The sequence below is a fragment of the Rhinolophus hipposideros genome (genome assembly GCF_964194185.1).
Source record: "Rhinolophus hipposideros genome assembly, chromosome: 15".
NCBI classification, from domain to species: Eukaryota; Metazoa; Chordata; class Mammalia; order Chiroptera; family Rhinolophidae; genus Rhinolophus; species Rhinolophus hipposideros.
This window is the reverse complement of record NC_138061.1, coordinates 65,083,258-65,110,993: the sequence shown is the minus strand read 5'-3', so window position 1 is coordinate 65,110,993 and position 27,736 is coordinate 65,083,258. Positions and strand designations below refer to the sequence as shown.

At 37.5% G+C, this 27,736-nt stretch overlaps 2 protein-coding genes across 6 annotated transcripts in view; both read right to left on the bottom strand.

Moving 5' to 3' along the window:
* The window catches only part of MARCHF8 (membrane associated ring-CH-type finger 8), a 151,832-nt gene extending 147,804 nt beyond the window's left edge, over positions 1-4,028 (bottom strand). The window contains exon 1 of the mRNA XM_081075255.1: positions 3,920-4,028. The gene's annotated coding sequence lies outside the window, so the exon portion shown is untranslated. The remainder of the gene's footprint in view (positions 1-3,919) is intronic.
* ZFAND4 (zinc finger AN1-type containing 4) overlaps positions 1,921-27,736 on the bottom strand; it is a 103,322-nt gene continuing 77,506 nt past the window's right edge. For all 5 annotated transcript variants that reach the window (XM_081075246.1, XM_081075249.1, XM_081075247.1 and 2 more), the window contains 4 exons: positions 12,967-14,157; positions 11,903-11,957; positions 3,920-4,037; positions 1,921-2,941 (listed from right to left, as the gene is read on the bottom strand). In XM_081075246.1, the coding sequence (XP_080931372.1) occupies positions 2,806-2,941; positions 3,920-4,037; positions 11,903-11,957; positions 12,967-14,157 (1,500 nt within the window). In that variant the 3' untranslated portion in view covers positions 1,921-2,805. The remainder of the gene's footprint in view (positions 2,942-3,919; positions 4,038-11,902; positions 11,958-12,966; positions 14,158-27,736) is intronic.

Below are 27,736 nucleotides of genomic sequence, written 5' to 3'. Positions count from 1 at the left end.
CAGCTCAGTTCAAGGTGCCGTGTTCAATCTTAGTTGCAGGGGGAGGAGCCCACCATCCCTTGCGGGACTGGAGGAATTGAACTGACAACCTTGTGGTTGAGAGTACACTGGCCCATGTGGGAATCGAACCGGCAGCCTTCGGAGTTAGGAGCATGGAGCTCTAACGGCCTGAGCCATTGGGCCGGCCTCTTTAAGACTTTTAATGTTTCTAAAACCAAATGCTTACCATTTAAAAAAAAACAGAAAATAAATTTTAGAATATAAAATTAAGATTATTTATATCGGACAATATAAACGCCTTTTTAAAAATCATGGTTAAGCTTCAATTGATTTATTTAACTACTATTTAACCAGTGGCCTATATGCAAGGCACTCTGCTAATTACCGGGAATGCAAAGGCAGATCTGAGGTCTCTAAAATTATGATCGCTTCTCTATAAGAATTCAAAGCATAAAGAAATGCCTTCCAATAGTGATATAATTTCTTGAATTAAACTACAGTAGTACCTTGGTTTTCGAATGACTCCACTGATGAATATTTTGGCTTATGAACGCTGTAAACCCGGAAGTAAGTGCTTCAGTTTTCGAACACGACTCAGAAGTCGAACATGTCACGCGGATTCCGCTGAGTGCAAGACTTGAGGCCTAGCTGTTGGCTGTTTTCGAACGTTTCAGAACTCGTCATGGATTACTTTAGAAAACCGAGGTACCACTGTAATTTAATCTCTCAGCAAGTTAGAAATTGGTAAAAAAATAAAAAACTCAACTTTGACCAAAATCTTTGGTAAACTTCAAACAAGACACGTCTACATGGCTGTGGTTTAAAAAGCAAAGTGCATTAAGCAAGCCCGAAGTATTCATATTTACTTGTAGAATAAATACGTTTTGGTCCATTTCTCAGCAGCCTGTCCACGTAATAGAGTTCTTAGATTTTAAATGTCTAAAGCATACGTTGTCTTGATAAGGGAGGAAAAAAATGAACTACTCAACAAAGATGGAAATATTTTTCATTAGCCTATCCAGCCCCTATAAAAAGTATGCCATCAACCCCTAATTGCGGTGTTGTTCCACTAATTTCTCACACTTTCCCTCCTGTAAATATATTTCCTTCTTGCTCTGAGGGAAGATGAAGGCATCTTTTGCCATCCAACATTCAAGCTCTTACAGAAAGTAGAGAAGGTGTGGGGACAGAGCCAGGAGTGCAGTTTCCAGGCCCTCGGCCTCACATAGAAAGGTGCTGGCTCAGGTAGTAAATGGCCATCAACTGTGATTGGATGGCCATCAGCTGTGGCTAGTTGGCCGTCAGCTGTAACCAGTGAGCCATTGGCCACTAATATAAGTGCCGTAGTTACGCTAGCAGCAAATGGGGGCTAGCAAGAAGATGGTGGCTGAGGTAGCAAGTGGCGGAGTGTGGATTGCGGATTGCAGAGAGGCGGATTGCAGCTAGCAAGTGAGGTTGGTTGGCAGAGAAGTGGACGGCAGGTTGCGGATCATGTGGCTCCTGCTTCCTGTGTCTCAACCCAGCTGCCAGTAAGAATATAGTAGTATGACTCCCCTACCTATGGCTCCGTGGGTGTTCCTTTTTGGCCTCACCATATCCTGCGTTCTTATGTGGGGAGCGGGACCAGAGACCCCGCCGCATGCCACCCTGCATGACAGAAGGGTTAGGGGAACTCTCTAGTTCACTCAACCTTATATAAAGAAAGAGGCCCTGTGGAGGCCCTAAATTAGCCTTCTGGTAACCCTGCAGACCCCATGTGGATTGCCTGCCAGCTGTTTACCAGAGTTCACCATTAGATTCAACTAAACTTCCATAAAGCAAATGGCCTCCCCAAAGCTTGAATGGTATATTGGTTACATCTGGAGAGCAGGGTCCTTATTCCCTAAAAGAATACCTTTATACTGATAATCATTTTTTTCCAAGTAGAATAAATTACTGATTTATTTAATTGAATGGTTTTGATTTAAAAGTATTCATAAGAGAAAAATTATTTTAAATAATCGAAAATCAAACTCATAATGAAATTGAATGTTTATTTGAATTTCTCCTGGTAATAGCACTCAACATACACAAAGACAAACCAAGCGGTGAGATTCTGTTTTAAATGTAGCCATTTTTCAAAAAGTGAAAAGTTGGATTCTGTATTTAATGGCAACAAGTGGGACATCTTCTATTTTAAAACTACCATTCAAAAAGTAGCATTTTAAGAAATATATACTATAATTAACATGATGTGTTTTATAGAATGAATATATGTTTGAATGCCAATGTGAATATGGAAGAAATTTGTGTTAAAACCACATGGGAAAAACAATTTTTTTTTTTAAATAAAAAGTAGATTGAAATAAAAAAGGAATTTTCTAGTAAACTCAATAAACTTTCACACATGGGATTTTTAAAATCCCCACACAAGTGGTACATTTGAGTAGCCATGACCTGACAGCTCATTTCTGTATAAAGTGGAAGCTCGTTACACAGTCAATGTTAACTTCCTAAAGTGCACATTTTGCAGACTTGTCTAGTAAAATTGTGATATCAAATATACAAAATACTTAACAGAAGAGATGCAATAACAAAGCTAAAAATCGTTATAAAGTTTTTACAACTAATTTAAAAACTTTTGATTCACCCAAGAATAGAGATATCAAATACAATAGCATTCTCATGCTCCAACACTCTGCATCATATGCTTTCATTATTTGGCAAATCTTTTGGAGTCAAACAAAATTAATGTAGTCTAAACAATGTTTCTTCTGTCATTGCAATACAATTCCTCAGGCAGCACAGTTAGGCGTAGAGCAAGAATTAGATTTTTGGAAGTTTTGGTGTGTTAACTACAGGATTTGCCTCCTGTAAGTATCTCCTCCCTGAACTCTTGTAATCATAGGTGCAGCTGTGAGTTTCTGCATAGCGATGAGATGCACAGAAGTTGTTTCCACATCTAAAGCACAAAAAAAGTTCACGTGAATAGTCACATTTCTAGTCGAGGCCCATCTGTTCGGGAGATCAGAGCTTGACCTCGGGCAGCCCCACAGGAGCCCTTTGGTTCTCTAGCAGCTTCAGCTCCGGCATTTCCCTTCCGCTCATAGACAAGCACAAGAACCCCCCAAAAGAACAAGGTAATGGTCCAGGAATGTGAGAGTTTATAATGAACTCTCTATAATGAATGTGAGAGTTATGGAATGAAGCAGTATGGCTCTTTATGAAGTAGTAAAATTGCAAAGCTGATAAATATATTCACTACTTAAACCTGGGAGAACTATGAACTTCTTATAAGAAAATTATGTAAAACCCAACTAAGCCAGGGAAGGACTTAAAAAATATTTCCAGCAACAAGATAAGCTGTTTCCATTTGAATAGAATACACTCTAAAAGGCAGCAGTTATTTTTAATGCCTGGCTTCAACCTAAGGGTGGATACTATCCTTGGGGCATGTTAATGAACACTAATGAAAGAAATAATTATGGGTAGAAAAAAAATAATTATTATTTTTTGTAAATATATTATTCATCTGTTTTGAAATAAAAGTGTACTATATAAGTGTTAAAATTTATACTACATTAATTTTAAATTTAGTCCTTTTTTTGTTCAACTTAAAATAGAATCTTGGAGGAGGGGTTCTTCCAAGCTGTATTCAAATAAAAACCAAGTATATCTATCATAAAGCAAAGAAAGTGCAATCTCCCATTGGTTTAAAGCTGTTCATTTATAGGGCAGGAGAGGATCTCGTGAGATTGTCAATTCACGAGCTGTCTACTTGCTCTTCACTTCAGCTAATTAGGAATTCACCTGAGAGCTGCTATTTGAACATCATCTTAATGATGTTACGAATAGCCAATTTAAACAATGTTTTATATTGTACCCCCAAGCTGAGTTACCACAAAGAGAGCACCTCAGCTTTGCCAGCTAGCCAACCTACCTGCATTCATAGCTAGTAGCCAGTCCAGTTTTCTTTCCACAAAGAAAACAATGCTTTGTTGTTTTCTTCTTTGTTGGAATAGGGGCTTTCACAGGTGGAAGATGATGAGTACATTCTCCTATTTAGAGAAAGGACAGCTTCATTAATACAGGCATAAAATTCTAAATGTGAAATGTTAAGCAAAACACAAGCAAACTTCTATGCCATAAAAATTAACTTGTTATTTTTATATCTAAAATTATTTTCAGAATCTGCAGGTGAAGATGAGTTGTTATATTTTTAAGATGTGGTAGGTTTCAACTGACTGGAACTCATATTTTTAGGACTTTTTGTACACACCAACACTTTTCTGATTATTCCTAAGGGCCATCAGTATACATGAAGTGCACCAAACTTTGACAGAGAATCAAGAAAAATGTCTGGTTTAAAACCATATTTATGAGGCCTCTGAGAAATATATGTACTGTTTCCCTGAAAATAAAACCTAGCCAGATCATCAGCTCTAATGCGTCTTTTGAAGCAAAAAATAATATAAGACCCGGTCTTATTTTAATATAAGACCGGGTCTAATATAACATAATATATAATATAATACCAGGTCTTACATTAATTTTTGCTCCAAAAGACGCATGAGAGCTGATGGTCTGGCTAGGTCTTATTTTCAGGGAAGCACGGTACTATGTAATATAATTACCTGTTCTTTCACACCAACAAGGAACACCAGAGTATTGGGATAGTGGTCTTGATACGAACAAGTTATTGGTCAAAGCATGAACAAATTATTTATTCTTTAAAAATTTCAATTTGTTCATTTTTAAGATAACAGAACATGTTATTTTTTTCTCCCTAGACTTCTAAGGGTTCTAAGGTCAACTCAGTTCTCACATATAAAAAGCATTTGGAAATTTTAAATGTTTTAATTATGTAAACTATCATATCGTCAATAGTGACTAATATGATGCACTGATAAATTCTGTACTATTTTAACAACTTGATTTTTTACCTTAAAAATAAGAGTACATCTGTTATAAGAAAGAATTAAATCAATTTCTTTAATTAATAAGTGAAATGCTTTTAGAACTGAGCAAAATTCCAACAAATCCCCCCTAAGTAGAGAGGTTCCAAGTCACTGTGACAGTGGTTACAGCAACAAGCACACAACGCACTTTGCTGGCACTCAAAGGCCAAGAAGCAAGAGGCAAGCAAAGAGAACCAAAACAAAGGGAAGGGCAAGAGAACAACTGCTGAATGTCACTGGCACTGGAACCTGTTCCCCACCACCGAGAAAGGTTTGGGAGGCCTGGGCTCGATGTTTACCTGGCTGCTAAAAGTCTTTGAAAATTCTTCAAGGGTTCAAAAAATTAGAATTACAATTAATTGTTGCTACACCTTTTGGATGCTAGGTTTGCCTTATTGCCAGTTTAAAATACATTTCTGATCTTGCCCAAAACTGGTAACAAAATTTGAAACAATTAAACTCCTAATAATGCTGGGCACCCACTCACTTAATTAGTATTTCTTCTTCAAGACACTGAGAGTTATCAAGAACATTTCACAAAGGTGATGGGATACTTTCCACTTCTTAAAAAATAAGCATTTGCACCAGATATCGTCTTTAAGTTCATTTAACGGCAATTTCCTTTGAAATTCAGGCTTGGAATATTCTTCCCTAACCAACAATAGAAAAATCTGTAGATGATAATTTAGTTCAGTGTAGTAACACTTTCATTTTTTCCTTCCTTAGGGTGCTTAACTCAATGTTTCCCAAACGTTTTCGTTCAAGATCTCTTATGAATGTGCCAAGACAGAGAACAGAGCAGTGACAGGAATGAGGTGGCATGGAAACATTAACCGCAGTCTTCTGTGAGAATGGTTTCCATATATCCTTCTACCCACCAGAGAAAACAATTAGTCATCTACTCCAGACTAGGAACCATCACTAATATGTACATTCCCTAGAGCATACAGGAAAGTCAAATTCCTTGGACTGACATTCAAGGTCACGTATGTCCGGTATGATACCTTTCTAATTTTCCAGAGAGATTTTCTGTCCTTTACATCATATCCACCCCTGATGATGGACTAGACACATTACGTGCACAATTTATTCTTCTAAAATACTCTACTCCACCTTGCCAACCTAGTAAAGCTCTACTTATCCTGTAAGAAGATGTCATCAATCATCAACTCCTCTCTGAAGCCCTCTCTCAAATGTGTGTTGAACGAATGAATAAAGTCAATAATAACACAATGCTGATGTGAAGAGTTGCTTTTCAGAAGAAGATTAAAGATATTTGGATTAACTCACTTATTTGGTGTTTCCAGGTCTAATATTGGTACTACACAATGATCTATAAAAATTCACCCAACAGAAAAGGCAGCAAACAAAATAATAAGTGTTCAAGGTGTGAGTTCGATAATCATCTGCCTAAAATGACAACGTAAGCTATGAAAATGGATAAAATTTCCAAGGGAGATGCTATAGTGAAAAGCAAAGAGGACCAATGGAGGGACTTAGTAGGTCAATTAAATAAAAGTTATACCCAAACTTTCATAGACTCTTCCAGGTAATTCAGAATGGTACAGTTATTACTGAAAGGAAATAGCAGCAAGTCACACAGCTCTAGTTTGGGAAATCTTCACTGCAGGGAGCAGCAGATGGCTTGACCTAAATGAAATGAACCAAAAGAGGGTACCTGAGGACAAACACAAGTCTCGGAAAATGAGTAAAACACTGAGGTTAACAAAAAACAAAAACAAACCCCAAAAAACTACAACAATATGATACCCTGGAATAAGAGGGGGTTGGGAGAGAGAGAGAAGACGGAGGGAGGGAGGGAATTAGGGAGAGAGACAAAGAGAGAGAAAGAGAAGCATCCACTGGATTTGAAATTGTGGAGATCTTTGGTGACCTCAGCAACAGAAATTTCAAAGGAATGAGAAGAGAAGAACTCACTGAAGGCTGAGTTAGAGGTAAGAGAGAAATACATGAAACACCAACTTTCAAGAGACTGAGCTATGGGTTAGGACAGGACAGGCTTGAATATATGTCAAGGAAAAGTAATTTTAACACGTAGATTTCCAGTCAAGATGGTGGAGTAGGTAAATGCTTTGCTTGTCTCATGACCACATCAAAATTACAACTAAACTGTAAAACAACCATCATTAAGAATCTCCTGAGGTCTAGCTGAACTGAAGACTTACAACTAAGGACAAACAGAAAAAGCCACCTCGAGACTGGTACGAGGGGCAGAAATGTGGAACAAGCTGGTCCCACACCTGTGTGTGACCTTTAAAAATCAGAAGGGATATCTCGGCTGCATTGGAACCATCCGGAGGAGAGAGGGGTCTCAGCACCCCCAGGCTCCCCAGCCCACCGTTCCAGTGCCACAGAGAGAAGTCCCCATAACTTCTGGCTGTGAAAACCAGTGAAGATTGTGACTGAGTGAGATGGAAGGCAGATGCACTCCCAGACACTTCTCTTAAAAGGCCCAGGCATGGGCTTACTCACTGACAGACTCACTCGCTCTGAACTCCAGCACTTGGGCAGCAGCTTGGAAAGGGGCCAAGGACATATGAGGAGGCACTAAATTGTCTGGCATCACGTCAAGGGCAGGAGGGGCAGTTTTCTCCCAGACAGAAGTGCTGGTCGAATCCGTTGTTTCTTTGTTTAGCCATCCTATTCTCCTGGAGTGCAGACGCAGGCAGTCGTATGTGAGTGTCCATCAATCTGGCTAACACTGTTCATCCGTCCTGGTGATTCCCTGAAACCACCATCCGCCCCCAACTTCCGGGCACACCCAAGCTGCTTCCGATGGCTTTTCCATACAAACACCAAGTCTTGGCTCATGCTGTGGACTTTCCTAAAATCTCTCAAAGGTTCACAAAACCCAAATAAGCAGCACTTGGCTTCAGCATGTCCCGAACCTAAAGCCTGGCACTAGCGCCAGCCGGCCTCAGTTCGCAGCTTGGCCTCTCAAGGCACCTCCAAGCACAGTGCAGGTGGCCATCTGTGGATTGCTTTGTGGCTCATGCCAAGTGTCCCTGGGCAGGACAGAGGCTAGGGCTAAGCTCGGTCTGCATAAGGGCCCCTCCCAGAAGGCCCTAGGCTGGCAAGCTCAGTGGCCATCTTCAGACGGAGCCAGTGCATCATCTGGCCATCTCCAAAGACAACGCAACCACAGTGCAACTGGTCAGGCACCACAGCCCCACTAAACTGAATCCTGATCTGTAGGGTCAGCCCTTGCACCACAGCTCCTCCACTGTAGTGATGACCCATACTCACAACCAATCAGTCCTAGAGTCAATCACTCCTACTGACATGCAAAGAGCAACCGAGGCTCAACTACAACAGAAGACCACATACAACCCACACAAGGGACACACCTGAAGCACCCAGCTCAGGTGAACAGGAAGATTGTGCCACTGAGACCCATAGCACACTTACTACATAAGGCCACACTACTAAGACAGGGAGAAATAGCAGCCCTACCTAATACATAGAAACAAACACAGGGAGGTAGCCAAAATGAGGAGACAAAGAATCATGTCCCAAATGAAAGAACAGAACAAAGCTAAAAAAAAAAAAAAAAATCATAGAGAAGCAATCTACTCAGGGTTCAAAGCACGGGTTATAAGGATGCTCAATGATCTCAGGGAGAACTTCAACAAAGAGATAGGAAACATCAAAATGGAGGTAGAAAACATAAAAAAGAACCAGTGAGAAATAAAGAATACCAAAACTGAAATTAAGAATACATTAGAGGGAATCAATAGTAGATTAAATGAAGCAGAGGATCAAATCAGCAATTTAGTAGATAACGTAGCAAAAAACACACAAACAGAACAACAAAAAGAAAAAAGAATCCAAAAACATGAGGAGAGTTTAAGGGGCCTCTGGGACAACATCAAGCGTACCAACATTTGCATGATAGGGGTACCAGAAGAAGAGAGAGAGAGACAGCAAGGAGTTGAAAAGCGATTAGAAGAAATAATGATGAAAAACGTCCCTAACCTGGTGAAGGAAATGGACATACAGGCCCAGGAAGCTCAGAGAGCCCCAGACAGGATGAACCCAAAGAGGCCCACACCAAGATATGTCATGATTTAAATGCCAAATATTACAGACAAAGAAAGAATCTTAAAAGCAGCAAGAGAAAAGCAGTTAGTTACCTACAAGGGAGCTCCCATAAGACTATCGGCTGATTTCTCAACAGAAACTTTGCAGGCCAGAAGGATTGGCAGGAAATATTAAAGTGATAAAAAGCAAGTAGCTACAACCAAGATTACTCTACCCAGCAAAGCTATCATTTGGAATCGAAGGACAAATAAAGAGCTTCCCAGACAAGAAATAGCTAAAGGAGTTCATCACCACCAAAGCAGTATTACAAGAAATGTTAAAGGGACTTCTTTAAGACAAAAAAAAAAATAAAAAATATGAATAATAAAATGGCAATAACTATATATCTATCAACATTCTTTTTAATGTAAATGGATTAAATGTTCGAATCAAAAGATAGGGTGGCTAAATGGATAAGAAAGCAAGACCCTTACATATGATACCTATAAGAGACTCACTTCAGATCAAAAGACACACACAGATCGAAAGTAAAGGGATGGAAAAAGGTATTTCATGAAGATGGAAACAAAAACCTGGCGTAGCAATACTTATGCCAGACAAAACAGACTTTAGAACAAAGTCTATAACAAGAGACAAAGAAGAACCCACTACTCCCACTTCTGGGTATTTATCTGAAGAAACCCAAAACACAACTTTGAGGGGACATGTGCATCCATATGTTCATTGCAGTATTGTTTACAATGGCCAAGATGTAGAGGCAGCCTGGGTGTCTGTCGATGCAAGAATGGATAAAGAGGAGGTGGTATATATACGGCTATCAGACATATCTATGAGTTTGTTTCTGTTTCATTTGTTTATTTTGTTCTTTAGATTTCACATATAAGTGAAATCACATTGTATCTTTCATCTCTGTCTGACATACCCCACTCAGCACAATATCCCCGCAGGTCCATCATGCCGCTGCAGACGGCAAGAATACATTCCTTTCCATGGCTGAATAATATTCCATTGTATACGAGGTCTGACAATTAAGTTTGCGAACTCATCCTAAAGAAAGTGCTATAATACATCCCTCATTGCTGAATATCACTACAGTCACCTTCGAAGTACTCCCCTTGGGAAGTTATGCACTGATGCCAGCGCCTGGTCCACCCTTCAAAGCAATTTGGAACTCTTTTTCTGGAATGGCCATTAGAGCTGTCATCGTATTACCCTGATGTCTTGAATGTCATCAGAATGTCTTACTTTCAATATTTCCTTTATCTTTGGGTAAAGAAAGAAGTCATTGGGGGCCAGATCAGGTGAGTAGGGAGGATGTTCCAATACACTTATTTGTTTACTGGCTAAAAACTCCCTCACAGGCAGTGCCGTGTGAGCTGGTGAATTGTCGTGATGCAAGAGCCATGAATGTTGGCGAAAAGTTCAGGTCGTCTACCTTTTTCACGCAGCCTTTTCAGCACTTCCAAATAGTAAACTTGGTTTTTAACTGGTTGTCCAGTTTGCACAGATTCATCATGAATAATCCCTCTGATATCAAAAAAGGTTAGCAACATGGTTGAAAACAAGTTTGCAAACTTAATTGTCAGACCTTGTATACTCAAAAGAAGTGAAAGCAGGTTCTCAAAGGGATATTTTATACCCATGTTCATAGTAGCTTTATTCACAGGAGCTAAAATGTGAAAGCAACACAAGTCTCCATCCACAGATGCATGGAAAGCAAAATGTTGCGTATACATACAATGGAATATTATTTGGCCTCAAAAATATGGAGATTTTGACACATGCTACAACATGGGTGAAACTTGACCTTATGCTAAGTGAAGCAAGCTGGACACAAAGATCAAATACTGTAGGATTCCACTTATGAGGTACTTAGAGTATTTAAAATTATAACGAGAGAAAGTAGAGTGGGCTAAGGGAGGGGGAAATGTGGAGTTAGTGTTTAATGGGTACAGTGTTACAGTTTTTCAAGATATAAGGGGCTTTGGAGTTGGATGGTAGTGATGGTTGCCCAACAACGTGAATGTACTTAATGCCACCGAACTGTACACTTCAAAAGGATTAAATCAGTAAATTTTACGTTATGTGTATTTTACCACAATAAAAAAAATGTCTAAAAAAGGGATGTGTTAAGACTTTAGAACCATGGACCTTATATAATAATGGAAAACAAAGCCTATGTATCTCTTTAAAGACAACACTCACATAACAGCCATAATTTACCAAATATCCTTTAGAACCTTGAGGTTACAAAGGTGGTAGGTACATCTTTGTAAGGAGCTTCCCTTCCTAGTGTGAGCATGAGCACACAGAAGATGAGGACAGCAATGGCTGTCTTGGAAATCGGGCCAGCCAGTGAAGCTTTAAAGTTTTATGATAGAATGAGTCCTTGTGCTATTGTTCTTGGGAAGGTCTGGCCCTGGAGATCCTTTTTACTTTTATCCAGAATAACCAGTCTATCAAAAAGATCTCTTACTACCATCCTTGACATTGGATCACGATGTTACAAAATAAGTTTCTAGTGCTCACTTCGGCAGCACTTATACTAAAATAACTTTCTAGGGTACTGCATCAAACCCCACCCAGCAGCCCAGCATGGCTCCGGAGTGCTCAGTGCCTTGGAAGATTGGGAACCACATGTTAATTCTTCATTCACCTTGTCTTTTCACATAAACCGTATCTCTTCACAGATAACAGAGACCGAAATTTCATTTTTGTTTTATTCTTCAAACATGTCCTACAGTCAGTTCTCATAATCATTTTCTTAAGTGAAATAAAGTTTAGGGAGAGTTTTCTCTGTACATAACAGAGAACGTTCTTCTCATTTCTCTTTGAAACTCAACAGTATGCACAATGATATGATTATTAGCCTTATATTGTTTTCAAAATTATCTGTAGCTTACCTACTCTTTTCCCTGTTGCTGTATTATTTCCATTCATTCCAATACCATGCGCAGACTACAATGAAAACACAAAACATCTAGAGAGGTGAGTTAATGGAGAACGAAGAAAAGATCACCAAACATAAAATACTTGTACTGTTTTACAAAAATGCTGTTGGGCTTTATTTTTAAATTATTTAATTTTAATTAAATAAACTTGAAACCTCATTCTCACATCCAGCAATATAGTATTTATTACTTATCTTTAACAGAGTATGATATGATGGCACAAAAAGAAGTTCTTATTTGGGAAAAACACTGATAAAAATATTTAGCACTCAAAAATAAAGTATTTCCCTCGTATCCATAGTTTTGCTTTCCGCAGTTTCAGTTACCTGAGGTCAACCGAGGTCCAAAAATAATCAATGGGAAACTCCAGAAATAAACAATTCATAAGTTTTAAATTGCATGCCATTCTGAGTATATGATGGAATCTCACTCCATCCCTCCCAGGATGTGAATCACTCCTTTGTCCCACCTGTCAAACTCACTCCATCTTGTCATGTAGGCATTGTACCATCTCACATCATCATAAGACAAATAAGGCTGAATACAATAAGATATTTTGTATAACTTTTATTACAGTACATCGTTATAATTGTTCTATTTTTTTACTAGTTATTGTTAATCTCTTACTATGACTAATTTATAAATTAAACTTTATCACAAGTATGTATATATAAGAAAAACAGTACATATAAGGTTTGGTATTATCGTGATTTCAGGCATCCACTGGGGGTCTTAGGTTGTATACCCCCACCGATAAGAGGGGACTACTGTATCTGGTAAGTTGTTTACATGAAATAATTTTCAAATTATAGTTCTCAATTTAGGATTAAAACATTAGTTAAAATTCGACTGTTAAAAAGATTTACTACAAACTAAATAAACATTTTAAGAGAAACTATGAAAAGAAGTCATCCTTAAGCTTCCTTACTTATGTAACCGAAAAAATAAACTTTAAATATGTTTAGTCACTACGAGGACAACTAGTAGAACATACTGAAAGGCAAATAAATACTTACTAGAAAAAATTCTGTAGGTTCTAACTGGGGAGAACTTTTCCTAAAGCTTTCTTCCTGAAAATGCTGGAGGTTTGTAGACAGCCCAATTCCCGAGGTCCAAAGCTTGCCTACCCCACGTGTGCTCTGGAACCCATCTCTGCTTGTGCTACGGGTCAGCGAAGAAAGAAAACCTACATTATTTACACAGCCAACAGGCTCTTTGGAAGCCTTGTTTGCCATTTCTGTGATATCCCGAGCCTCAACTTTAGAAATAATATCGGATCTTTTCCCAGGTGAATCAACTTTAACAGCTCGAAAGCGAGTAGACTTAGAGAAAGAAGAATCAGTTATATTTCGAACATCCAATGGCCGGAGCACATTTTGCGAAGCAGAAGACTGGAGATTCCCAGACTCAGGACGTTTGGACTGTCTCTGTGGTTTCACCAGAGAATTATGGAGTGACATTGGTGTAGAACAGTGAAGAGGTGACAAGAGTCTATTCTTTTGAGGACTTAATTCACGGTGGTTGAGAACTGTACTCTCTACTGATTTACCACTCAACACTCTTACAACATGTTTAAGATGCCGTTCTGCAGTTTTTGACCCTTTATCACCAGTAGTGAGTAAGAACTCTGGATTTACCTTCGATGCATCTTCTAAGCCACTGCTCTGTTCATCAGTATTTCCTTCTGTAAATGAAGCAAACAAACCCACTTCAGGTAGAAGGGATTTTTCAGTTACACACTCTTCAGAAGTTGGAAATAAAATAGTGTCATCCTCATTATTAGCTGACAAATTTCCTGGAAAGTGTTTTGTCCGCCTAGGCAGGGATGATTCAAGATGGAGAACAGAGTCGACAAATGCTTTGTCATTTTCAAACTCTACATGAGTTATCTGAGGTGGAAGTTTGACGCCACCATTCGAAGGAGACAGTGTGTTACTCTCCCAGTTACCATCTTCCGTAAGAAATTTACTAGGGACAAGTGATATTGTTCTATCAGCAGGGGGCAGAGTTGCCAGACTTGAAATTTCATTGCTGGATGTTTCAGGTAGATGTGTTTCAGGTAGATGTGGATTCCCAGGAGAAGGTAAAGAAGACTGCCCAATGTGGGGAAGAACTCTTAACAATCTGTGCCGAGCAGCTGCTGTGGAACTACTAGAAGGTCGAGGAGCTATAGGTGGGTGAGGTTTTACCTTGACAGATTTCTTAGGCTAAAAGAAAAGAGTGAACATATAATTCCTTTACACAGTCATTTTCTCTGCCCATGAATAAAAATTAATGAAAAAAGAAAATGTGATTTACTGTAAGATATTGGCATTTTGATTATCTCACTTTAAAACGCTTAAAAAGATTAAAACCTTAAGCTTACGACCGAGAAGAAATTTGTTATCTTAAGTATAATTTTCTGAGAATGTTAAAGAAAAATAATTTTATTTACTTTCCTCACTTCTGATTCACTGTCAGAGTTTTGCCGAGAAGAAAACTCACTTTATATTAGATATGACATTGCTGACCATTTTTGATCCCACACAACTTTTCCAAGTAAGATGAATAAGGTTGGCTAGGTAGGTATTGCAGAAAGGAGTTAACAGGACGAAACTGCTATCCTTGAAAATGCCTGCTTGCAATGTTGCTTCTTTAGCTGGCTTCTGGGAACTTGTATTTCAAGAGGGTTCTCACCATCCTGATTGATAAAAGTAGCTCGCCATGCCTAATCTATTTGTGCAAACAACATGGTTTATACTGAATACCGTCTTTCCTTCTGGGAGTCTGGAATTTTGGTGCAGGCTAGGCAGAGGGTGCCTATGTGAACAGCCTCCAGTAAAACCCCTGGGCACAGAGTCTCAAATGAACTTCCTGGTAAACAACATTCTACATGTGCTGACACAACTCATCAATAGAGGAGTTAAGCACATTCTGTGAGACTTCACCAGGAAAGGATTCTGGGAAGCTTGTGCTTCACCCCATGAGCCTTTTCCCTTTGCTGATTTTGCTTTCTACCCTTTTCCTGTGATAAATCCTAGCCATGAATACAACTATATGCTAGTTTTGTGAGTCTTCCTAGGAAACCATTAAACATGGAAGTGGTCTACGGGTCCCTGATACAGTAGGTTTTAGATTTTTAATAAAAATATCACAACAATTCATAATGTTATGGATAAAGTTGAAAATTAAAGTTATGAAGCCTTAGCTCTTATCATTAAGGTTGATATGAACATCCAGATGGGATGTAATACCTAATGACGTATCAACAATCCCAAAAGAAATAAAAGAAAAGCTAGATAATTCAGTGGATATCACTTGAGGCAAGAAGTAGAGAAGCTAAAACTAAAAATTAAAATTAAAATTAAAAAAATTAAAAAAATAAAAAATAAAAGAAAGATATGCTGGCTCCCATAGCTGCTTTTATCCTAGGGCCATTGTTTTGCTAATCTGCAATTCTGTACTCAGCAAAAATATTCTACAAAACTGAAGGTGATGACTTCTGGGCTATAATGATTAATGGTAGTTGCCTAAATCTGAATTTCTTCATGTATTCTCCAAAAAAATACACAGATTAACAACATAAACAAATAAAATCACGCCTTCATGAAAACTAGGAAACAGATAAAAGTAACTTCAAATTACCTGTAAGTAGAAAAACACTCAAATCCAGGACACTCATCTGCAAAGCCTATGCCTATGGTGAGAGCAAGCTAGAGTGTGGAACAAGACAGGAAGGAAAGAAGGAAGGAAGGGAGGGAGAAAAGGAGGGGAGGAAGGGCAGTAAGAAAAGGAAGGGAAGGAAAAAAAAGAGAAGTATGGATAACCTAGGGCTGATGGAAAAAATATAAACCCAAAAAGAGAAAATCCCACTTGATTATGAAAATATTGAAAGCAGGTTTAAGATCTAGGATATTAAAACATAGGCTACTAGAAAATTAAAAGAACGTGGCTTAAAACTGTTCAGGACCTGAGGAGATACCTTCAAGAAGATACCACTTCTGGGGAAAGAAGAGGTAAATTGGAAGGAAAAGGATCCCATTGAGAACTTAATAGCAAAGGTAAAGAAGGTAGCAAGAAAGTGAAAGTGAAAACCCTACAGACACAAAAGAATCACAAAATCAGAAAACACACCAACCTCACCCTCCAATAAGATTGCCATTAATTAAAAAACAAAACTAAATTTCACTAAAATGAAAAAGGGTACTCTTGAAATAAGTAATTTACTTTGTCACACAAAATCCTCACTTTTATCTACACATAGCTGTTAACATTTATTTGAGTAAATAAAAATTTCACAAAAAATCAGAACATAAACAAACAGAAATACGTAGACCAAATCCATACTAAGCTACTATGAAATAAAATGGAAAATGAGAATCAGAACATTTCAGCTGATGAAAATACCACCCCCAAAAACAAAGAAGCAAAAGAAAACTGGATCACAACATTCCAACCTGAATTAACATCCTTAAATTAGTATTTGCAGATATTTTTTAAAAAGCCACATCACATCAGAATACTAAAAACTCAAGACACAATGGACATAAAAAAGAAGAAGATACGAAATGAGAGCTGACAAAACCCAGAAAATAATCTGAAGAGCCACTAAATCATCTCAGAAATATAGACTAAATTACAAAGTGCCCACAGGAGATTAGATTCTCCTGAACATGTAATACAAGGTACTCAAGGAAGGTATGAAAAAAACTAAGAGGATGAAAATGAAATAAAGAATCAAAAAGGATAAGAGAGTGCTTGTATAGAAGAAAAATAAGATCCCACATAGGTACAAAGGAAGTCTCTAAAAAAGAAAACAAAGAAACAATGAAAACATTTAAAAAATATCACTCCCAAAATAAAAGACAACTTGAATCTTCAAGTTGCAAGGCTCAGTGTATGGTTAATTTCAAGATACACTGTTTAAAATCATTAGACTTAAAAGAAAAAAAATCCTCAATTTACAAAGACTAGAAAGTCAGATTGGCAACCAGATTTCTCAATGGCAATACACAAGGCAAGACAACAGCAGAGCCACATTTTAAAGAAACTCAAGGGAAAAACTGTGAACCAAGCAAGCATTTTCTATTCAGCCAAATTGTCCTTTAAGTATCCAAGCTAAAGAAAATATCCAATAACTGAGGAATGACTGTACATATAAGCCTTTACTGAGTAATTTAGTAAGAATGAGCTTCTTCTAATAAAAAAAATTATGGGTAAAATTGAGTAAAAAAACTGATAGTAAGCATGGTATATATTTAATTAAAGAGGTAAGACTAATCTAAGAGTGGGACAACAGTAAAAGAACGATTTATAAATGTTATATTTTCTACGAAAGTAGAAATAATGCAAATTTTTTAAATGAAAGAGAAAAGAGGAGAGAAACAAATTAATTTGTTTATTAAAAGTTCATTAATTGTAACTTTGTTAATAAGTAGGGCTCAAAAGATATCTTTCAAAGATGGAAAATACAAGAAGATTAAATAAGGAAAAAGCAGATCAAGGACATGAAAAGATACTAATATAAACCTAAAAATAGACCAAAAAAAAAGCTTCTGAAGGTCCAAAACTACACAGTCACACATCCACATATCCATACACATACAAAAGACAACAGACCATGAAGAAACTGTAAATATAACAAAATTATAAGACATTTGAGACCAAATATAAAAATCATACCAATAAATGTAAATGTGATTGTTATCTATTTTTTAAAATTTCAAATTGGTTCACAAAGCAAAACCCAAACATATGTAAAAGATATACCTAAAACAAAGTGAATTTTTTAAAAAAAGTTAATTTAAAAAGACATGAGAAAGGTATAAAAAGCAAATGAAAACAATAAGATAACAAGGGTTATGGACCTGATGATATCAGGCAAAGAAAATTCAGGCTGAAAGTCAAACAGATAGAAATATTTTACAACATCTAGAATTATCAGTATAATGAAAATATACACTTATTAATATTTATGCACCAAATCACGCAACTACCTTTTTAAAGCAAAAACCATGGGAGATGAAAAAAGAAATGCACAGAAACCCACTAATAGACTTTCACATATCACTATTCTTATTTCAACAGAAATCAAGCTGAAAAAAATAAAGAAATATAGGATCTAAATAGCCAATCAATAAGGTCAATTTACAATAACTATCAAATTTTTTTACCCTGATTATAGAAAATGAACCATATTCTAAAATATAAATGGAATATTCACGAAGAGTGATATTAGATCACAAATAATCAAATTTTATTAAGTAGAAATATAAACAACATTCTCTGATTTCCATGCAATAATACTAGAAATTGGGTTTCCGGATCAAAATGGCGGCGTGAGGTGAGCCTCTGTAAAGCTCTCCTGGAATTTACAACTAATCGGACAACAATAACTCCACAAAGGACTCCCTGCACAGCAGACAGGCAAGACGAAGGGGCTCACTACTGAATTCACCTCCAGGTGGGTGAATCGCGCAAGCGGGAAAGGAGGAGAGGAGAAGTGCGGAGACGGAGCCGCGCGGGCGCAGGACACAGACCTAGCTCCGTGCTAGGAGCTCGCTGCTCTGGATCTACCTCAGCTGCGGGAGAGGGAAGGACTCAGACTGCTAGGGCTCCGCTTACGGGCTGAGGGGGCAGCATATAACACGACTGAACCCAACGCTCATGGCAGAGACCTCACGGAGCAAAGACTGAGGGAAGAGGGCTGAAATCAGTGGTTTAAGCCCTCACTGCCAAGTGGAGAACGGAAGCCCTAGGCACTGAGACTAGCCGGCCCTCCCTACCCTCCCAGAGCTCGCCCCGCCCCCACCTGCCGGGTGCTAGAGCGATAAACTAGCAGTCAGATCAAAAGTACAGGATTTTTGCTGTTCGGAGAACTGTGGACCGCAGAAACAGATTCGCAGCCCAACTAGTTCCGGCAAAGGGGAGGGAGCTGTGGAAGCAGGACCGGCTGTGGTGGTGGTCGCCGCCATTGCCCTGGGCCACCGCTCACAACTCACCCGACCCTGGCCCCACCTATCTGGGTGGATCCCTGCAAGAGTAAACAGAACTGCTGAAACATACGGGCTCTGAATTGGGTGCAGAAAGAGCTTTGGAACTTCAAAAGCTCTCCGCACCCCCACAGGGACGTGGTGCCCTATGACCCAGGTGAACTGTTAACAGAGGAGAGACCCGTCTCCCAGGGAATCCCCCCAATATGTGAGAAGCTGGAAAAGTGCAGAGAAAATATAGCACTACTGTGTCAGAGAGAAAAAAAAGGCTGCAGTCAGAGAGAAAATAAAACATTCTTCCAACAAGTATTGGAAAACAAAAGAAAGACATCTTCCTATCAACCTATTGCAGAAGCCACTCCTGTAGATGTCTAGGAAGAGAAATAATAAATCAGTAATTGCCATGAATAACCAAGGCAACAAGACAGCTCAGAGAGAAAGTGAAAAGTCTCCAGAAAAGAATCTTAAAGATATGGAAATACGTGACTTAAATGACACAGAATTCAAAATTGCAGTTCTGAAAAACCTCAAAGAGATGCAAGAAAACACAGAAAGGCAATTTAATGAACTCAGAAACGCAATCAAAGAACAACATGAGCATTTTACGAAAGAGATTGAAATTTTAAAAAAGAACCAAATGGAATTTCTGGACATTAAGAACTCAATAGAAGAAATTAAGAATGAAATAACCAACTTAGGTAGTGGAGTTGACCAGATGGAAGAAAGAATCAGTGACATCGAAGATAGAAACCTGGAAATTACACAGATGGAAGAAGAAAGAGACTTGAGACTTAAAAGAAATGAAAGAACTCTACAAGAACTTTCTGACTCCATCAGAAAGAGCAATATAAGAATAATGGGCATACCAGAAGGAGAAGAAAGAGAGAAGGGAATAGAGAATATACTCAAAGAAATTGTTAAAGAGAACTTCCCAAATTTGTGGACAGAACTGGATCCTCGAATCCAAGAAGCAAATAGAACACCTAATTACCTCAATCCCAACAGGCCTTCTCCAAGGCACATTGTATTGAAGCTGTCTAAAATCAATGACAAAGAAAGAATCCTCAAGGCAGCCAGGGAAAGGAAGACGGTAACCTACAAAGGAAAGCCCATTAGATTATCATCAGATTTTTCAGCAGAAATTCTACAAGCCAGGAGGGAGTGGAACCAAATATTCAAACTATTGAAAGAGAGAAATCATGAGCCAAGAATAATATATCCAGCAAAGATATCCTTTAGATATGAAGGAGGAATAAAGACCTTTCCAGACATACAGAAGCTGAGGGAATTTTCTAATATATGACCTGCACTACCAGAAATACTAAAGGAGGCTATTTGACCACCATCAACAGGGACAATTTGTGGCAACCGAAACATAAAAAGGGGGAGCGTAAAGGCCTGAACTGGAATATGGGAATGGAGAAAGTAAGCGTGCTGAACAAAGTGGAATACTCTAAATATCAAACTATCTTTTACATAATCTTAAGGGTAACCACTCAAAAAAAATCCAGAACTGAAATATATACAGTAATAAAAAAAGAAACAGAGGGAAACATCATAGAATACCACCACACAGAAATAATAGACAACAACAAAAAAGCAAAGAAACAATGGAGTCACAGCCTTACCAGAAAACTAAAGATAGAATGACAGGAAATCCTCACATATCAATAATCACCCTAAATGTAAATGGACTGAACTCACCAATAAAAAGGCACAGAGTAGCAGATTGGATCAAAAAACTAAATCCAACCCTATGCTGTCTCCAAGAGACACATCTCAGCTACAAGGACAAGCAGAGACTCAAAGTGAAAGGGTCGAAATTGGCACTCCAAGCAAATGGTACCCAGAGAAAATCAGGTGTCTCCATAATGATATCAGATGAAACAGACTTCAGGGTGAAAGAGATAACAAGAGACAAAGATGGACATTTCATAATGGTAAAGGGGCCTATACAACAAGAAGACATAACAGTCATCAATATTTATGCCCCCAATCAGGGAGCACCGAAATATACCAAGCAACTACTAACAGAACTAAAGGGAGAAATTGACCAAAACACAATTATACTAGGGAACTTAAATACATCATTGACAGCTATGGATAGATCATCCAAACAGAAAATAAATAACGAAATTGCAGCCCTAAATGACGCATTAGATGAAATGGACATCATTGACATATATAGAGCACTTCATCCTAAAACATCAGACTATACATTCTTCTCAAGTGTACATGGAACATTCTCAAAGATAGACCATATATTGGGGCATAAAATCAGCCTCAGCAAATTTAAGAAGATTGAAATCATACCAAGCATATTCTCTGATCACAAGGCTTTGAAATTGGATATCAACTGCGAAAAGAAAGCAGGAAAAAACACAAATACATGGAGATTAAACAACATACTTTTAAAGACGACCAGGTCAAAGAAGAAATTAGAGTAGAGATCAAAAGATACATAGAAACATGACAATGAAAATGCATCCTACCAAAACTTTTGGGATGCGGCGAAAGCAGTTTTAAGAGGGAAATTTATATCATTACAGCCTATCTCAAGAAACAAGAAAAATCCCAAATAAATAACCTCATGTTACACCTCAAAGAACTAGAAAAAGAAGAACAAGTGAAACCCAAGGTCAGTAGAAGAAAGGAAATAACAAAAATCAGAGCAGAGCTTAATGAAATAGAGAACAAAAAGACAATAGAAAAAATTAATGTGACAAAAAGCTGGTTCTTTGAAAAGATTAACAAAATCGACAAACCCTTCGCTAGACTCACTAAGATAAAAAGAGAGAAGACACAAATTAACAAAATCAGAAATGAAAAAGGGGAAGTTATCACGGACACCACAGAAATACAAAAGATCATTCAAGAATACTATGAAGGACTATATCCCACCAAATTCAATAACCTAGAAGAAATGGACAAGTTCTTAGAAACATATAGCCTTCCAAGGCTGAGCCATAAAGAAGTGGAAAATCTAAACAGACCAATCACCAGTAAAGAAATTGAATCAATCATCCAAAACCTTCCCAAAAGCAAAAGTCCGGGACCAGCTGGCTTCACTAGTGAATTCTACCAAACCTTCAAACAGGATCTAACACCAATCCTGCTCAAACTCTTCCAAAAAATTGAAGAAGAGTCAGTACTCCCTAACTCATTTTATGAGGCCAACATTACCGTGATACCAAAAGCGGATAGGGACAACACAAAAAAAGAAAACTACAGACCTATATCTCTGATGAATACTGATGCAAAAATCCTAAACAAAAGTTTAGCAAATCGAATACAACAATGCATTAAAAAGATTATTCATCACAACCTAGTGGGGTTCATACCTGGGGCACAAGGATGGTTCAACATCCGCAAATCCATCAATGTGATACAGCACATAAACAAAATAAAGGACAAAAATCATATAATTATATCAATTGATGCAGAAAAAGCATTTGACAAGATACAACATCCATTTATGATTAAAACACTCAATAAAATAGGTATAGAAGGAAAATACCTGAACATAATAAAGGCCATATATGACAAGCCCTCAGCTAATCTCATAATTAATGGTGAAAAACTGAAGCCCTTTGCTCTACGTTCAGGAACACGACAGGGCTGTCCCCTATCACCTCTGCTTTTCAACATAGTATTGGAAGTCCTTGCCAGAGCCATCAGGCAAGAGAAAGAAATAAAAGGCATCCAAATTGGGAATGAAGAAGTTAAAATATCACTCTTTGCAGATGACATGATGCTATATATAGAAAACCCTAAAGACTCCACCAAAAAGCTATTAGAAACAATCAATGAATACAGTAAAGTTGCTGGCTACAAAATCAACACACAAAAGTCCATTGCATTCTTATAGACTAACAATGAAATCTCAGAAAAAGAAATACAAAAAATAATTCCCTTTGAAATTGCAGCAAAAAAAATAAAATACCTAGGAATAAACTTAACCAAGGATGTGAAGGATTTATATGCTGAAAACTATAAGACATTTTTGAAAGAAATTGAAGAAGACACAAAGAAATGGAAAGACATTCCATGCTCATGGATTGGAAGAATCAACATAGTTAAAATGGCCATATTACCCAAAGCAATGTACAGATTTAATGCACTCCCCATCAAAATCCCAATGGCATTTTTTAAGGAAATAGCACAAAAAATCATCAGATTTGTTTGGAACCACAAAAGACCCCGAATAGCCAAAGCAATCTTAAGAAAAAAGAACAATGCTGGAGGTATCATACTGCCTGACTTTAGCTTGTACTACAGGGCTACAATAATCAAAACAGCATGGTATTGGCAGAAAAACAGACACATAGACCAATGGAATATAATTGAGAACCCAGAAATAAAACCACATAAATATGGACAGCTAATTTTTGACGAAGAAACTAAAAACATACAATGGAGGAAAGACAGCCTCTTCAATAAATGGTGCTGGGAGAAGTGGATAGCCATGTGCAAAAGAATGAAATTGGACTGTTATCTGTCACCATGTACCAAAATTAATTCAAAATGGATCAAAGATTTAAGCATAAGAACTGACACAATAAACTGCATACAAGGAAATATAGGTACTAAACTTATGGACCTTGGGTTCAAAGAACATTTTATGAATTTGACTCCAAAGGCAATTGAAGTAAAAGCTAAAATAAACAAATGGGACTATATGAAACTTAAAAGTTTCTGCACAGCAAAAGAAACCATCGACAAAATAAAGAGGCAACCGACTGAATGGGAGAAGATTTTTGCAAACAGTTCCTCCGATAAGGGTCTAATATCCAAAATATACAAGAACTCATGAAACTCAACAACAAAAAAACAAACAACCCAATTGAAAAATGGGCAGAGGACCTGAAGAGACGTTTCTCCAAAGAGGACTTACAAATGGCAAATAGACATATGAAAAAAATGCTCAACATCACTAATCATCAGAGAAATGCAAATAAAAACCACAATGAGATATCACCTCACCCCAGTCAGAATGGCTATCATCCACAAGACAAATAGCAACAAGTGTTGGAGAGGCTGTGGAGAAAAAGGAACCCTCATACACTGTTGGTGGGAATGCAGACTGGTGCAGCCGCTATGGAAGGCAGTGTGGAGGTTCCTCAAGAAATTACGAATAGAATTACCATATGACCCAGCAATTGCTCTCCTGGGTATCTACCCCAAAAATTTGAAAGCATTTCTCTATAGAGACACGTGTACTCCAATGTTCATTGCAGCTTTGTTTACGGTGGCCAAGACATGGAAACAACCAAAATGTCCTTCGATAGACGAATGGATAAAGAAGTTGTGGTATATATACACAATGGAATACTATTCGGCGTTAAGGAAAGATGATATAGGAACATTTGTGACAACATGGATGGATCTTGAGAGTATAATGCTAAGCGAAATAAGTCAGACAGAAAAAGCAGAGAACCCTATGATTTCACTGATATGTGGTATATAAACCAAAAACAAGACAAACAAATGAGAAACAAAAACTCATAGACACAGACAATAGTTTAGTGGTTACCAGAGGGTAAGGGGGGTGGGGGGAGGGAGATGAGGGTAAGGGGGATCAAATATATGGTGATGGAAGGAGAACAGACTCTGGGTGGTGAACACACAATGGGATTTATAGTTGATGTAATACAGAATTGTACACCACAAATTATGTATTTTCATTAACAATTGTCACCCCAATAAATAAATTTAAATAAAAAACAAAAAATAAAAAAAATTATAATACTAGAAATTAAAAACTAACAAAAAATCAAAAAGCCTCTCTCACCAAAAATTTTCAAATTCCATTAAAAAACTCTTGGATAAAAGGGAAACTATACGAGATATGATCGAAAACTACGATGAATGCTTAAGTAAAAAAAATTATTACACTAAAGGATGACACATTGCTATTAATCCCCCTCAAAACACTCCCCTTCACTTCAAACACACTTAATCTCATTATTCTTGCAACTTTCTGAAGCAGTTCTGGAAGTCTTCTTTCCTGAGCGTCTTTAGGTGTGCTGTTGTGGCTGCCTTGATGTCCTGAATCGATTCAAAATGTTTACCATTCACAGTCATTTTTACTTTGGGGAAGAGCAAGAAGTTGCATGGTGCCAGATCCGGTGAATAAGGTGAATGAGACACACACCGTAATGTTCTATTTGACAGAAACTGCAGTACCAGAAACGAAGTGCGGCCCAGAGCCTTTCTGTTGTGATCAAAACATATGATGAATGCTGCTACCGAGTGCTATCCAATGGAAAGGCAGGAATCTTTAATAAGGGAAGCAGTGCGACAAACCTCAGTAACACTGTGACAAGTTTCAACTTGTTTGGTGCAGTCAGTCGGGTGTGAACTCAGTTCAGAGAAGGTGTGTTTTAAAGTGCGCCATAAATCATCCTCCATCATGACAATGCTCTGTGTCACACATCGCTTCTGATACCGCAATTTCTGTCAAATAAAAACATTACAGTGTGTCCTCATCCACCTTATTCATCGAATCTGGCACCGTGTGACTTCTGGCTCTTCCTCAAAATCAAAATGATTCAGGACATCGAGGCAGCCACGACAGTACAACTAGATACTCACAAAAGAGGAATTCCAGAATTACTTCAGAAAGTGGCAAAAAAGATGGGTTAAGTGTGTTTGAAGTGAGGGGGAATATTTTGAGGTGCATTCAATGGCCGTTTATCTTTTACTGTAATGATTTTTTAAAATTTAAACATTCACCATATTGTTTGATCACATCTCGTAAACTAAAACTGCAAATTTTCTTAAAAAATAATGAAAATACTACAAACTAAAATTAAATGCCTCCTGATAAGTTGCACTGAGAACAATGCAAGATCTATGTAATGTTCCTGCCCAAAATATTTAACCTGCATCTAATAACGATATAACAATCAGACAAATTCAAACTGAAGATATTCAAAAAATCTGACATGAATGTTCCAAAAAAGCTAAGAAACAGTTCTATAAAACAGAAGACCAAGGAAACATTACAACTAAATTCAATGCATGATTCTTGACTGCATCCCAGATTGAAAACAGAACAAAAATCAAAACAAAACAAAATGCTATCAAGTACATCATTGAGACACGGAGATATATGAATACAGATGGCCTAATGTGTATCGGTAATAAATTGGCATATGATAACTATATTGTGGTTATGTAAGAGAAGGCCCTTGCTCTTAGGAGATATATATGCTAAACAAAGCATTTAGGGTAAAATGTTATGATATTGGCAACTAAATGCCAAATGGATAAAGTAAAGAAATAGAGAAGGATCGGGAAGCACTGAAATATACCATGCAACTACTAACAGAACTAAAGGGAGAAATTGACCAAAACACAATTATACTAGGGAACTTAAATACATCATTGACAGCTATGGATAGATCATCCTAACAGAAAATAAATAACAAAATAGCAGCCCTAAATGACACATTAGATGAAATGAACATAATTGACATTTATAGAGCACTTCATCCTAAAACATCAGACTATACATTTTTTTCTAGTGTACATGCAACATTCTCAAGGATACACCATATATTAAAACATAAAAAGAATAAAATACCTAGGAATAAACTAGCCTCAGCAAATTTAAGAAGACTGAAAACATACCAAGCATATACTCTGATGACAAGGCTTTGAAATTGGATATCAACTGCAAAATGAAAGCAGAGAAAAACCACAAATACATGGAGATTAAACAACATACTTTTAAAGAACGACCGGGTCAAATAAGAAATTAGAGGAGAGATCAAAAGATACACAAAAACAAATAGAATGAAAATACATTCTACCAAAATTTTTCGGATGCAGCGAAAGCAGTTTTAAGAGAGAATTTATATCAGTACAGGCCTCTCTCAAGAAACAAGAAAAATCCCAAATAAATAACCTCACATTACACCTTAAAGAACTAGAAAAAGAAGAACAAGTGAAACCCAATGTCAGCAGAAGAAAGGAAATAAAAATCAGAGCAGAACTAAATGAAATAGAGAACAAAAAGACAATAGAAAAAATTAATGTGACAAAGAGCTGGGTCTTTGAAAAGATTAACAAAATTGACAAACCCTTGGCTAGATTCACTAAGATAAAAAGAGAGAAGACACTAATTAACAAATCAGAAATGAAAAAGGGGAAGTTATCACGGACACCACAGAAATACAAAGGATCATGCAAGAATACTATGAAGGACTATATGCCACCAAATTCAATAACCTAGAAGAAATGGACAAGTTCTTAGAAACATACAGCCTTCCAAGGCTGAACCATGAAGAACTGGAAAATCTAAACAGACTGATCACCAGTAACGAAATTGAATCAGTCATCCCAAATCTTCCCAAAAGCAAAAGTCCAGGACCAGCTGGCTTCACTAGTGAATTCTACCAAACCTTCAAACAGGATCTACTACCAATCCTGCTCAAACTCTTCCAAAAAATTGAAGAAGAGACAGTACTCCCTAACTCATTTTATGAGGCCAACATTACCCTGATACCAAAACCTGGTAGGGACAACACAAAAAAAGAAAACTACAGACCAGTATCTCTGATGAATACTGATGCAAAAATCCTAAACAAAATTCTAGCAAATAGAACAACAATGCATTAAAAAGATTATTAATCACGACCAAGTGGGGTTCATCCCAGGGGCACAAGGATGGTTCAACATCCGCAAATCCATCAATGTGATACATCACATAAACAAAATAAAGGACAAAAATCATATGATTCTATCAATTGATGCAGAAAAAGCATTTCACAAGATACAACATCCATTTATGATTAAAACACTTAATAAA